This window comes from Poeciliopsis prolifica, unplaced genomic scaffold, assembly GCF_027474105.1.
Source record: "Poeciliopsis prolifica strain line A6 unplaced genomic scaffold, Auburn_PproV2 SCAFFOLD013, whole genome shotgun sequence".
Taxonomy (NCBI): domain Eukaryota; kingdom Metazoa; phylum Chordata; class Actinopteri; order Cyprinodontiformes; family Poeciliidae; genus Poeciliopsis; species Poeciliopsis prolifica.
The window spans coordinates 733,654-748,248 of NW_026562388.1; the positions used below are offsets into that span (position 1 = coordinate 733,654).

A 14,595-nucleotide genomic window follows, 5' to 3' on the forward strand; every position below is an offset into this window, starting at 1 on the left:
GACGTTGTGTATTTTCGCCACGCAGGCCAGAAACTCAGCCGCCAGCCGGGACGATTCTGCATGAAGTGCGATCTGGGATCAAAGTGGTCTCCGGACCCACACAGAGACTCACTGTGTAACCAATCCGTCCCTTCGATCCCCCGCCCCCGCTGCTCCCTCGCACCGCGCCGGATCTTTGCTCGGCTTTGTCAGGACAGCGACCTGAACTGTTCCCTCCTGTACAAAAGCTGTGGATATCCATATCTGTTAACATTTTGCCCCCAGCCTAGGATTTAAGCGATCTGTCATTAGAGCGCTGTGAAGGCTCAACGAGTGAGGTCTATTGTTCTGTGTTCTGGGGTGAGGGAGGAACGGGGGTGTCGTTTTATTTCTTAAATGCAGAAGAAGAAAAAAGCCCTGAGGCAGCCTTCTCAGGCTCACAGAGTGAGAGAAGGTAGGAAAACAGAAGGATATTCTGAAGTGCATTTAGATGTTTGTGTCGCTCAGCCTTCAAGATATTTGGCTCTTCAGGCTTTGCTAAAAAAAAAAAAAAAAGGTTATATTTCTCTACCATTACACAGTAGAGGAAACAAGCGTTGACTTGTACAAAGATGTGAAAAGACGGGTCATTTTAAAGGGGCATGTAAAATCAAAAATGTCTGAGCTTTACATCGTGTTATAAAGTTTTACCCTCATCAAAAGCACATCTGGAGTGTTGCCCTGGTTCTTATCTCCATGGCAACCAATCAGCTGTGCAAAACGCCTGGGTGGACCTAGCTCCGCCTCTGAGACGCAGCTCGGTTTCCAAGCCTCTGAGCTCTGGCATCATGGAGCAGCCTCCCTGCCGATCCCTCTTTCGGCTCCTTCAGACTAGCCAGCAGCAATTAGCAAGCCCCTAGTGGAACTCTGCGTCTGCTGAGCTCATTATAGGAGCTACTTTTGAGTAAAATGCTGGTAAAAACGTTGTTAATAGAGAAGCCATGTTGTGGCAACTTCTGGAAGGTCGGAGTTTCAGAAACAGCAGGAGATTCTTAAAGAAACAAAGTCCCAATTTCAAAGCGTTAAGTTATGAAGGCAAATTTCTTTTAAGTCGTACTTGATACATGCAACATTTTTCTAACACTTGAAGCTAACAGTTACTCGATTGTGCTATAAAACAGAACTATGTGTCTTGAAGACACATAAATTCTGCCCCTTTAAATACACTACAAAAATGAATGACTGCTGCTGCAGTAGCCAATCTTGAATCATCAAGTGTATCCAGGAACTAATAACCGGTTAGAAGCAGTGCTTCTACTGGGAAATATTTCTACAGTCGTGGTGCTTGTGTGTGTTTCGCAGCATAATATCTTCAGATTCAATTTTGCAGCTCCTCTGTAAATTGGAAATAATTTCCACACGTGTTTCCATTGCATCATTTTAACTCCCACGCCGTACGAAGCGCCATTTTGCCAGAAAACTATGCACTAAATAACGAGGGAAGTTTTCTCCCCTCGTCCTCTACTCTCTGACTCACCGAGTCCAGCCAACGCAGCCTCCCGCTGAACGTGGCCACTCACGTCCCCCCGTCCCCCTGGTCCCCCCAGCGTCTATATATACACAGGCGAGCCCACACTGTACAAGCTCACGCCGTTGCTTACCGCCTCCACTGTCAAATCCAGCAGGGACCCCTCCGTTTGGTGTCATAATTACGCACTTGATGCATTTGGCTGGGCTGACGGGAAGCTGGCGTGTGTGTGTGTGTTTTGCAGGAGGTGTACGTGGGGACAGAAACCATCTGCACGGTGGACGGGCTCCACTTCAACAGCACGTACAAGTCCAGAGTGAAGGCGTTCAATTCCAGCGGCGTGGGCCAGTACAGCAAGACGCTGATCATGCAGACCTCTGAAAGTAAGTTTAGCATCGCCGCCTCCTCTTCCTCCTCAGTGGTTGGGATTTACAAAAAGTTAAGCCGCAGCACTTCCCAGAGATTATTCCACTAGTTAGTGCCATCGAAAAGCCTCGATGATTAATCGCAGTTAATGTAATCGATTTCAGTTAAAGGGGTGGTATTATGTTAAACAGACTTTTTTGAGCTTTACGCTATGTTATTCACGCATCAAAAACGTACCTGGAGTGTTGCTGTGATTTTTTCCTGCATGTTTGAAATCCTTTAATCTCCCGTGGCAACCATTCAGCTGTGCAAAACGCCTGGGTGGACCTAGCCCCGCCTTCAAGATGCAGCTCCTCCTCCTCTGAAGTTTCCGAGCCAACAAGCTTCGGCCTCGCAGAGCAGCCTCTCCGCGACTCCCCCGCTCAGCTCCCACAGACTAGCAAACACCTGATTTGACTGAGCATCTGCTGAGATCATTATAGGAGCTATTATTGAGTGAAACGCTGGTAAAAATGTTGTTGAAGAGTTAATAGAGGAGCCATGTTGTGATGACTTCCTGAAGGTGGAGTTTCAGAGAAGAGCAGGTAGAGACAGAGGCCCAATTTCAAGGCGTTAAATTACAAAGTCAAATTTCATAATCATATTTGATATATAAAATGTTTTTGTCACAAGTGAAGGTAACACAAATACTTGGTTGTGCCATAAAATGATAACACATAGTGCTGCCCCTTTAATCCAATGGATGATAGATGTATTATACGATGTTTACATTTTGTTTAAAATCCAAATGCACATGTGTTGCGCATAATCGTTTTGTTAATGGACACGCCTCATCCTTTAGTAAGCAAGCAATTAAATTTGTAAGTGCGATTAATCTCAATTAATCACAACTGATCATTGAGTTGTGCTTAAAGCCCGGCTTTAAGCAGGGCTGATCCATTTAGTCAAAGGATTCCGGATTGTCAGACGTCAGCGTTTGGGATTGAAGTTGCTCTCTCTCACAAAGTTTGACTTTGTGAGCCAAGAAAGTAGATCCATCACCGACCGGCCTCTGGCGGGCCGAACTCCCAGGCTCTTACTGGTTATGAAGCAAACTGGTCTTGTTTTTGGGAGAGTGGAGCTACTTGACAATCTGTGAAAACTGTGTGAAAGCCTCTGTTAAGCTCACAAAAGAAGTCGTGTTATATATATATATAAAGGATCACATGTCCACCTTCTGGTGGACATGTGTAAAAGCTTACGCAATTAGACTCATACCTTCATTTTTAAACGAACCGGTGCGATGAGTCATCACTTTGCCTCACAAAGGAAATTTAAGCCTGATTGTGTGTGAAAGGCCTGCTGTGGGCTAAAGGAGAAAATCCTTTATGTTTTACTTGTTCTGGAGAAAGGCAACAAATTTCATGACTATGGGAGTTATAGGAGGCTTTTCATCTTTAAATGCTATAATCGATATGACGTTTATCCAAACAAAGCAATTACAGCGTTGTTTGCAGAGCATTTAGACGGTAGCTCTACAGAGTCAGGAGCAGCAGGATTTTATTTAACAGTGTTATGGTTGTTTGTTCAGGGCATCATTGTGTTAGGGGGCAGTGGAAGGGATTAACAGGGAAAAAAGAAAGATTTCACTTTAAGAAAGATGAGCGTACATTTGTTTTCTAATTATGTTCAAATGCATTATTTCATATTCCTACTTGGTAATGACTTAAAGGATCATTTCACCGTTTTGACGGCCAGGAACTGCCTCGTTAATCAAAATGTAAAATACCTGGAGTAGCTTGATGAGATTATTCTACTCCAAACAGAGACAATTTTGTAAATTAAATTCCTTACAAACGAAGGAGGCTTAACCCTTAACCAACAGAAACCATAACATTTTTGGATAAAGGTCGCAAAACAAAATAAATGTACGCTTCACTGAATTAACTGTTGAAAGCTATGACATTGTAATAAGCAGTCTTAGCTTTATGAGACCTCACACTGCTTTGTTTTGTTTTTGAGAGCACAATCATTGGCATCTCTGCATTTGTCATTATATAGAAACAACCTCAGTTGGTTGCAGCTAAAATATTCTTGCAGTCGTAGATTCTTGCACTTCTTTGTGTGTGTTAGCAATAAGGCTGTGATTGCATCAGCTGTTTATCCCGACTAGAGTTGACTAAACGATATTTTTCCGTGTCGCTACAATCGTATCTTGACTCCATAAAATCTAAAGAAGAAATAGTGATGCTTAAAGACTAAAATCTTGCAGTTTTGTATTTTTTTAAGCGAAGTTCAGTTATTTGGCGTCATTTCCAGCTGTTTTAATGTATTGCAATGCAGCAATTTAGATCTTCGACGTGTCCACTGCAAGATTTCAGTCTGATTTGAATACCGCACAGGAATATGTTTAAGCCTTTAAACCCGTGACGTCCAACATCATCCGCTTGGTGTGTAATCCACTCGTGTTCTCGCTTTGCCATTAGGTAAATGCGGCTCTGCATAGTTAAGGAAGCGCGTCATCCATGTGAAAAAAAAAACCCAACAGCATCCTCTTTATGTTCATTGTATGTTCTCCAATGTTTTTCCTTTTCCTGATTCTTTGGTTGATTTAGAGGAAATCCTCTGGTCGGTGGTGAACCGGCTTCCCTGATCAAATCTGCTTTTGTATCTTCTCCGCTCTCCCTCCCCACACCCCCTCCACGCTGTCTGCGCCGCTGCTTCGCTCGGCTCTCCTCCTTCCTCCACCTCCCCCCCGCTTCTTTTCTTCTTCTACTCTTTCTCCCCCTTCACATCGTCACATTTCAGCTGGACTCCCTCCATGCGATATTCAGTCTATAGGCACAGGTATGGACGGCTGTCACGGCCGACTTCTTCCGCTCTGATCCTCTCCGGGCCGCTGCCCGTTTCATCAGTGAGGTCGTCACACTCCGACCAGCAGGGGGGCAGTTTGCTGCTCTGTGGGCTCCACATATTAAACATTTAATACGGGCCCCTAATAAATGTCTGTGTCTTATTTCCTTGGAGAAATGAAACCGGGGTAAGGGAACGATGCTACGCGTGGGGAAGCTGAGAGCTGGAGACGTCCAGGACCGGTGGAGCCCATAGAAACAGCAAAAAGCCCGCCTGCTTGACTCCCATGTTTCTCTGTATGGACGCTGAAGATGTGATGTTGCCGTTTTCAGGCTTGAATCAAGCAGTTTTTACAATCTTAGCTGTTGAGTTTGGAGTGCGGGGACATTGGGTACTATTGGTGGGACCATAATTACTGGTGGTTCCTGTGTTTGCTTAACTTTACCCGTCAATTTTATTTAAATCAAAGGATTTGCTTGTAGATGGGCCATGTGTAATCTGGTGAAGGGGAAAAAAAAACGCAGTTTATGCGCATCGAAAGATGTGTAACGTCATAAATATATATTTTTTTGTACGCTACTAACTATACTGTTCTTTGTTTTGTTTGTTTTAGTATTTAACAGTTAAGATTTTCAGATTCAGATATATGATTTAAGAACGTAATCATACCTTATAGTTTATAACAACTATATCCGTGTCGCTACACGGATATAGTGTAACTATATTAACTATATTAACCTTATGTCACCATAATCTTTCATAGAGATGTTTTTACAGTGTAGCCTCTCCTCATTTGCACCACCACCCTCCTGATTCATGTCACGTTTGTCAAAGCGCCGTCATCGCGCCGCCTCTCGCGCTCAGTGATGTGGTTGACAGTGAGGCCTTCTCCCTGTGTACCGCGCAGTTGCCTGGTTCACCTTTGACCCGGCGTCCGCTCACCCCGACATCGTCTTCTCCAACGACAACCTGACGGTGTCGTGCAACAGCTACGACGACCGGGTGGTCCTAGGCAGCGCCGCCTTCTCCCGCGGCGTCCATTACTGGGAAATGACGGTGGACCGCTACGACAACCACCCCGACCCGGCCTTCGGCATCTCCCGCGCCGACGTCCTGAAGGACGTGATGCTGGGGAAGGACGACAAGGCCTGGGCCATGTACGTGGACAACAACCGCTCCTGGTTCATGCACAACAACTCTCACACCAACAGGTAAGCGACTGCTTGTGTGGAGAAGTTGTCGCGGCGCCCGATTGCAGTCTGATTCCCTTCGTGTGACGGCGCAGGACGGACGGCGGCGTCGCTAAAGGATCGACGATAGGAGTGTTGCTGGACTTCACACGCGGGATCCTCATCTTCCTCATCAACGATGAGCAGCAGGGTCCGGTTGCCTTCGAGAGCTTGGAAGGCGCTTATTACCCCGCCATCAGCCTCAACCGTAACGTCCAGGTGGGAAACCACGCCGCACTTTACTGGAGTTAAACGCTTCTGTTTTTTGAAATCACGTCGGTCGCTCGTGGCGCAAATATTTTTTTGTATCGTTTTATCATTTATCGTGATAAATTTCTTAGCATGATAAGAATTTTGAGTTACCGTTGTTGCGATAAATTGGAAATGATGTTTCAAACCCCCCCTAAAACTGTCCATAATGTCAGAAGGGTTCGTTTTAGTACTCTCCCCCACTTTGAATGTTACATGACCTTTTGGGAAAAAAGAGACAACTTATCATTTTAATGCGCGTCATCTACAGGAAATACGTTCCCATTCTCATTTGACCACTATTTTATTTGCATTTTATGGTCTAAAAGTAAAGAAAAGGATGAAACCTTTGCAAAAAGAGGATAAATAAATTTTTTCCGACACAATTTTCAACTGTTAAGAATTAAAAAGAGGAATAACTTGATTTAGCTCGTTAATTCATTCCTCTGATCCCGGATTCTTGTGCCTCAATATGCGCAGTGAGAAAGAGCAATCACACGACAGCTGACTTCAGATATTTCCAGAGTTTTATCCAAAAGAATTCAATGCAATTCAGAATGTTACAACAGCATTACACCCGGATTATCAAAAAGTCCAACAAATGACAAACATAGAATTACCTGAGTTGAAAGGGAAACAGAAACAAACAAACAAAAAATGCATTTTTTGGAAATCTCTCACTCAGCACAAAGAGATTCGAACTTCTGCTGTAAAACAAACCATTTTATAAGAATGCGTATTCCCCTCATTTAAATATATATGCATTAGAAGGTCTTCTTGCAGGGCTGTTTCAATGTAATTTTATTACCTCCTGCTAAAGAGCCCCTAAAGGCAGATATATGGATTGTCAAACTGGGCCCCGCTGTACCAGGCGTCTCCTGCAGACCCTCCAGAATTTATGACCTCCACTGGGCCTGCTTGGTTTCTGCCTCAGTGCTTCAAGCAGATAGTGTTTTGTGTACTGAAACAAAATGTAATGCTACAAATAGTAACTATACGTTTGAATTTAAAACTGCAGGATTTTCTATTTTGGAAAAACTCTTTCAAAATACCTGAAATAATTTTAAGAGTAAAAATAATGGTTTAATAATCCTATTGTATCTTAGTTATATAAATTGCATGCAAGTAATATGGTTTAAATCTAACTAATTCAAAACATGCTGTTTAATGCTTAAGGAAATATCTTCATACATTTGATTATACTTTGGAGAAGACTTTTCTTATACATTTAATGTTTTCTTATACATTTAATGTTTCACTGAACTTTTGAACCAACACCAAAGAATTTATTGATCCTGATAACTATACTCCCTGTCTGAAAACCCTCCTAACGGGAGTACCAGACTGCCTTCTCCATAGAAATTTATGTAAGTTCAGAGAGTCACCAGTTGTCTTAGTTTGGATTTGTATCTAAGTTTACCAGCCGTAAAGTCTACTCCTAAAAATTAATGCTACATCTAATATTTTGTATGTCTAAAGATTACCTGTCTCTATAATTATGCTAACTAAACTTATATTCTCAACACAACATAGTGACAATAAGTTTTAGTGAGACTCTGTTGTAGAAATTCAATGCTATTGAGTATAACTATAACTGCTAGAGCCTGCATTTGGTATCACATGTACATTTCAAAATATCAGCTGGTTTTTGTTCTTCAGAGCCACTGGCGGCTCTGGAAGTTTCTGTGAAGTTTCTCCTTTTGAGAACGAAGCTCCACAGCTCCACCTGCAGGGCAAATCTTGCCTCAACCGTCCCCTCTATGAGCATTTGCATGCAAATGTTTTGTTTTTCTATTTCAGGTCACTCTTCACACTGGGCTACCCATCCCTGACTTTTACACGCCCGGGGAGGCAGACCCAACGAGCTCCGTGTGCTGAAGACCGCAGCGAAACCTCTGCAGGATTTGCCCCTTCCCCGTCCCGTCGTAGGTCAATACCTCTGACCCCGCCCTCTCCCTCCTGATCTCGACTCTCCGTCTGTCGCCCCGACCTAATGATCCCCATGACACTCCGTCGGAGGCCTCATGACGGCCTGAAGCCATGCCTTTTTCATGCCTAAGCTTTGGACACGGCCGTGTGCAGGACAGCGCATATGGTGCCTATGACTCGTATTCTTATGGAAGACGAGACGTTTCACCGCGACATCCAGAGGAGACGGCGTAAGATCAGTAACGAAAGCGCTGAGCTGAAGGAGTGTTTTTACATTTCTCAATGTCTTGACTCGCATTGAGTCAAGACTGGGCATGGGCTGGTGTGAAACTCTCAAGGAACATGTAAAACAGATGCTTTCTTTTCTTGTTCCTATCACTTTGCAGATTTATATTTCAGGATTTTTAGACATGCATCAAATCCAATTCAAATTCAAATGAAAAAATACTCTATTGCTCCCAAAGTGTTGTAACTCAAATTATTCGAGTTAATATTAAGATTGTTATGGATTATTACTGAGGTTTTTCCTTCATTTTTCCAGCTACTTGCCACCAAAGTTTAGTCTCAGACTTTTCTGCTACTTTAGAAACTTAGAAGTCAAAGTTGGTTCTGTCTAAATAGAAAAGCATCTGTCAAGATAATCAGGATTTGCTGTGAAATCAAATCTTGTTTGATGTATGGGGACAAAGAACCTTACAGAATATAGAATATACTGATGAAGAAACACGAAAAGAGTCTAATATCACAACATTCCCTAAATTTTGTAATATTAGTTTCCAAGAGAAACAAGCAGCCGGTTCAGTTGTCAGGCTCTCTGCTCATGTAGCAGCCACCTGCTCAACAGAAAAGCAAGCAGTCTTACTTCCATAAGAAGGATGAGTGCCTCCCCTTTACTGCCCATGCCATAATTAGCTAATTATTTTCCAAAGAGCTGCTTTTTGAAACCTTGGGATTTCTTGTTACTGGTAACCAGCCCATGCCTACAGTCAAGAGTTGGGCTACCTTCACATTGCAGGTATAAATGCTCAGTTCAGAGGGTCAGGGTTTTTTTCTTCATGCTATGATTAAGAACGGTCTGCGGCATGCGCAGAAGAAGACTTGATGTCGCAAGCAGCCTGTCGTGTTTGCACAAGCTGGGAATGTCGTCACACGTCAGTTCTGAGGCGGTGCGATCCAAGCTGCCAGAAATGACGAGTCGCTCCGTCGACAGCGTCTGCCGTGCTTCTTTTTTTTTTCCTACTGTTCACATTCGGTCGTGCCGCTTTCCGCCTCATTCTGGTACAACTGTACCACGTTTCTGTGACTTTTCGATGCGAAAAGTCAAACCGAGATCACTTTCAGGAACATCATCCCGTTTGGGACGAGTCACGTTGGAAATCGGGACTTGTGCTGTACAGACTGTGGCCCTTCTTACGTAAAGATGGAGATACTTTTACGATTTTGGGCCGCATTTGAAAGTGAAATCGGATTTTTGCCGCTCAGCTTCATCTTAAGAAAAAAAAAGTCAGATGGGGTCAGGCCTTTGTCTGCAGTGTGAACGCAGCTCAGATCACAAGAAACAAACGCTTGGCAGAATGTCCAACTCTTTTCTTAAATGAAGGAGTACTTTTTATTTTTATTTTTATGAATTCATTAGACAAAGAAAATATTGTATTAACCTTTTCTTTTTTCTTACAACTCAATATATTGCGTTCTTCATGCGTATGCCTCTTTGTCAGGTTTCCGACTTGAAGTCTTGTTGTGGATTCAAAACTCTGAGTCGAGAATGAGGAGTCATATTTTGTGACTGTGTGTATGTGTGTGTGTGGGTGTGTGTGTGTGTGTGTGTGTGTGTGTGTGTGTGTAGCTGCCTGCCATGACCCTTGGACCAGAGTTCAGCTCCCAGCCATATCAGTGTCATTATACCTTCGTCTGTGTAAGTAGGAAGCTTTTCTCAGTGGCTTAGCCAAGTGAAACTTCTGTGTTGTTTTTTTTTTCTTTTTTTTTTTTGAAATACTGTATTTACAGCATCGAGCTTTAGGATGCAACAGGAAGGAAGACATTTTTATTTCTTCTGCAGTGGAGCTTTCAAAACTGTTGGTTGAATCCATCTCAAAGGTTTTAAACGACTGTAAAGACGTTACTATAAGGTGCTAAAGCAGTTCACATAGTTTGGGCTTTTTCTTTTTCTTTCTTTTTTTTTACTGTGAATGACTGAATTCTGGTAGTTTTTGTAATATTGTTATTGAAATGACTTATAGCGAAGAGGTGTAAAGTTAAGTAAGTTATTGGTGTTAAGAGATTTTTAGTGAGAATTTATCCTCGTTCTCTTTTGTACAGTTACAACCGAGGGGACGAAACGGCGCTTCTCTGCTTTAAGCGTTTCATTAGACGTCGGGGTTTTTTTGGAGGGGAAATTGGAGGCTTTTCAGTTTACAAAAGCAACAAGACAGGAGACACTGGAATGTTTTTTTTTTGTTTGTTTGTTTGGGTTTTTTTTATGGCCAACATTCTTTTCAGCACGCACTGACTAAAACGCTTGCTAAAGCGTGCAAACGTGAGAGAAGCTGTGCCGACAATGACTTTCCACGTCTATGAGAGCCGAAAGAAGAAAAAAAATGTCTGTCTCGCTCAATCTCACCAAGCACTGGTGGCCTCATTTTCATGCAAACAGTTGCTAATTAGCACCAAACACAACTGATGAATGCAGATCCTAAGGCACCAGACAAAAGCCAATGCTGTCTGACGTAGTAAGAAGTAGCTTTATTCTGCTCCACGCGACAGCAGAACAACCTGAACCATTCAATGGTAAAACACCGCGACCCGGCGGACCTTTGTGCAAGCAGGCTTATAAAGCCTCAGTTTTTCAAGTTGCAACTAAATCTACCAATTTTTTTCAATAAAAGTTTCAGCCCGAAAGGATGGCCATCTGAAAAAGGAAACTCAATGTTCTATTTTCACGTACGATTGTGATGAACAGCACATATTATAATGTACTCATGTTTTACGGTAGCCCAGAATGGCTTGACGAAAGGAAAAACTAAATGTCTCAAGAAAAGGTCTTTCAGGAAACAGAATGTAATGTTTTGAGTTTGTCGCAATCTTTCACCTCGTCACTAGATGTCACTAAATCTGTTTGGTTGCTCTTTTAGTCCTCCAAACCAATTTCCTGTTGAATTGATGGTGACAACTTTCTGTTCCTGCTGGGAATAGAAAGCATCAGGCAGCAACTCTTCAAGTTTTTTTTTTTTTAAAGTAGGAAATTAATTAAGCATTTTTGAACAGGAAATAAAACCAAGTTAAATATCACACCAGATATTTTTCAAATTAGACATTGCATTTGTAACTTGACTCCTCAAGTCGTCCTGCGTTCTTCATCCGGTTTTGGGATTTAAGAGAATCTTGAGAAACTGAGACATTTTGTAACATCTGATGAGAAATAAAACCTCCGTCACAGGAGCTACAGACTGTGATCGATGCGCTCAGGTTGTCCTGAACCAGCTGTAGGTCTGCTGAGCAGAGGATTAATGTCTATCTGATTTTTGTTTTGTATAGTAAAATAGGAAACAGAAGGAACTGGAATCCTAATGGCCACGTTTGGGGAAGCATTTTCAGGTTCAAAAGTCGTTTTCTAGATCATTGCAGCCCAACGGATGAACGGTGCCAAAGTATTCATTCCTCTTGAGCTCTTTCCCACTTTGTCACATTACAGCTGCAAACTTTGAACTATTTTATTAAGGATCTGATGAGATACCAACACTGAGTAGTGTGTAGTTGTGAAGTGGAAGGCAAAAGAAACACAGATTTAAGAATTATATTAAAGTAAAAATACATCTTGCAGTGGGGCATGCATATTTTTGCTGACATTACATCTGGGCCATAAGTTTCCATACATAAAAAAAGTGAATATATAATATAAAAGTATGTCGCACCTATTTATATCCACCACCTTAAATTGCAATAAAACGAAAAGTACGTTAGTGGTTCTTATGCGACAAAAACGTGACAAAAGTCGCAAAGGGCGTGAATATTTTAAGGCACCGGTCTGGCATGCACATGAGGTGCTATCCTGTGTCAGAACTTCACGGGTGTGCCTTCCCCCCCCATTTGTACTAACCCTAAAACATTTGTGAAACTTTGCTTCTTACTAAATCAACTGCTTCAGCAGAGTCAACCGTGACATCTGTGATGCCAAACCTCATCTGCTGCTGCGTGCTTTTTTTTTTTCTTTTTCCACCGTAAAAGGGCAACTTTTTTACCACCGGAAACCCTTTGGACGTACTGTAACCGTCACGATCTTTAAAGGAATATTACACTTTTTTTTCTCTCTTTCTACTGAAAGAGAGAAACTGAAGCCATGGTGGGCCACACGATGACACATGAAACATCAGCACACAGTCAGCATAACAACTCCACAGTGCGCATGCGTTTTGACCAAGAAAGTTCAGCAAGTCACGTCACGTTCAGGGTGCTTTGCAAGAATTAGCTGGTTGGTTTTTAAAGTATAACTTCGATTTAGCGACAAATTCACGATGTAACATCGGAATTCAAGGTGAATAGTTTTTGTGTGGAAAACATCGGCACAGATCTAATAAACACGACCTGAAGGTGTGCTTCTGAAGGAAACAGGGATTTTACTCAGCGTGAATGCAACACGGTTTCTTTAAGAAAAAATAAATGAAATATAGTTTAACACAGTTTAAGCAAACTATGGGGACGCAGATTTATATTACAACCTAAATAAACTTTACACCCAGTCGCTGGGCGACACTCGGTGTTTTATCTCCAAATGTACATACATATCTTCGTGTGAGTGTGTATTGGTGTGACTGTGTGTTATACATTGATCACATCTCCAGAGGGGTTTTTCTTTATCACTATAATAATTTTTTGCCCTGTCTGATCTGAGGTGGAATGTCACGTTCAGTTTTAGTTGTAGTGCACCTGAAGTTTCTCTTCAGGAGAATCTGACAAATAGAAAAAATAAAATTGTCCTCATTATAATTTCCAGACAATATGATTATCGGTTGTCACGGTTTTACGTCTCTTATTGCCGCATCTTACCACTTATGCGATTATTTGAAGTATTTAACAAGCCTCTGTATTTCTCGTATCTGTGACTCTTCAATAAAATCGGTGTCAACATCGGCGCGTCTCCATTCTTTCTTCATTGCCGTCTTTGACAAACGTTGCTTGTGCTCTGATTGTGTGCCGTCCTTGATTTCACTGTCGCTTGTGGGAAATCTGCAGGGCACGACCCATGAAAGACATCTCGCAAACAACGTTTCGCACGTTCACGTGGAGAAGGGCGAGAGCAGATGGCGGCACTAACCCATTCAGACGACCGGTAAAAAATGTCTTTGAAGCCAAAGAGAATTTAGTTGCGGAGCCCATGGAGGAACACGACGAATCATTTGTTTATTTGGTTGTTTGTTTGAAATGAAAAACACATTTGAAGCATTTATGATGACTTCCACAGACAGGAAAGCCTTTCTCCTGGCAGCTTACTGGCATCAACATGGCATCTGTGGAGATTTGGTGCCAGTCCAGAATCTGGTTCGAGGCGATTCCTCTGGAACCTGCCGGAGGAAAAATATCCCGACTTCAGAAGATGTGGCTTTAACCCTAACAGAGCTCTGTGGTTCCTCAGTAAGAGAGTCAGGATGAGGAGGCGCCATGTTGGGAAGACGAAGTAGAAGCTGCAGGACCTTCAGAACAAACATGTCACGATGCGACGCCCACTGATTATCCCTCTGTCTGGACACAGGATCAACATAACCAGTTTAAAAGCCAGAATGAATGGTGGCATGGGATGCACTCCATGCCATGATGTTCAGGTCTCACGGTATCTCCAAGGTGTCAACATTGCAGCCAGTGGGCTGAGGGAAACATGAGGAACCCAGCTTTTATCAGCTCGCAAAAACAATTCATAAACACTGAAACTCAGAGGAACAGAAAGAAATGTTCTTTTACAGTTTTGTCATAGAATGTAAAACTAGTTTCACCCCTTATTTCGATTAAATGGAGCTATATTGTGCATTTATAACACTAAGAGATAGATAGATAGATAGATAGATAGATAGATAGATAGATAGATAGATAGATAGATAGATAGATAGATAGATAGATAGATAGATAGATAGATAGATAGATAGATAGATAGATAGATAGATAGATAGATAGATAGATAGATAGAATTGCACTGACATGATCTGCACCTCTAATTACTTTAAGTGGGGCCCCAAGTTATGTGCACCAAGTCCATTTGAATAACTACATTGTTATTATTATTATTATTAAGAGTCTAACAGTTTGCTTTAAACTTTTGCACTTTGGAAGTCAAGTGCAAAACCATGTTTTCGGGAAACTGGCTTTACCAAATAATAACAATGATAAATAAACAACTTTCTCGCTGTATCAAGTATGTGATGTGTGCCAGTTTGGTTCTTCCTGGATTTTTTTTTTATTTATTTTTTTTTTTATTTTTTGACTCACTAACCCAGCCTCTGTCCTGTTGCCGGTTGT

At 42.1% G+C, this 14,595-nt stretch overlaps 1 protein-coding gene across 3 annotated transcripts in view; it reads left to right on the forward strand.

The window, feature by feature from the left end:
• trim9 (tripartite motif containing 9) overlaps window positions 1-13,218 on the forward strand; it is a 36,072-nt gene extending 22,854 nt beyond the window's left edge. Inside the window, exons 7-11 of one of the 3 annotated variants that reach the window (XM_055037995.1) lie at window positions 1,731-1,869; window positions 4,640-4,678; window positions 5,592-5,895; window positions 5,970-6,132; window positions 7,963-13,218. In XM_055037995.1, coding sequence (XP_054893970.1) covers window positions 1,731-1,869; window positions 4,640-4,678; window positions 5,592-5,895; window positions 5,970-6,132; window positions 7,963-8,040 — 723 coding nt within the window. In that variant the 3' untranslated portion in view covers window positions 8,041-13,218. Of the gene's footprint in view, window positions 1-1,730; window positions 1,870-4,639; window positions 4,679-5,567; window positions 5,896-5,969; window positions 6,133-7,962 lie in introns of all 3 variants that reach the window. The other 2 variants (XM_055037997.1, XM_055037996.1) reach the window with 2 other exon arrangements.
• The last annotated feature ends 1,377 nt before the right edge of the window (window positions 13,219-14,595 follow it).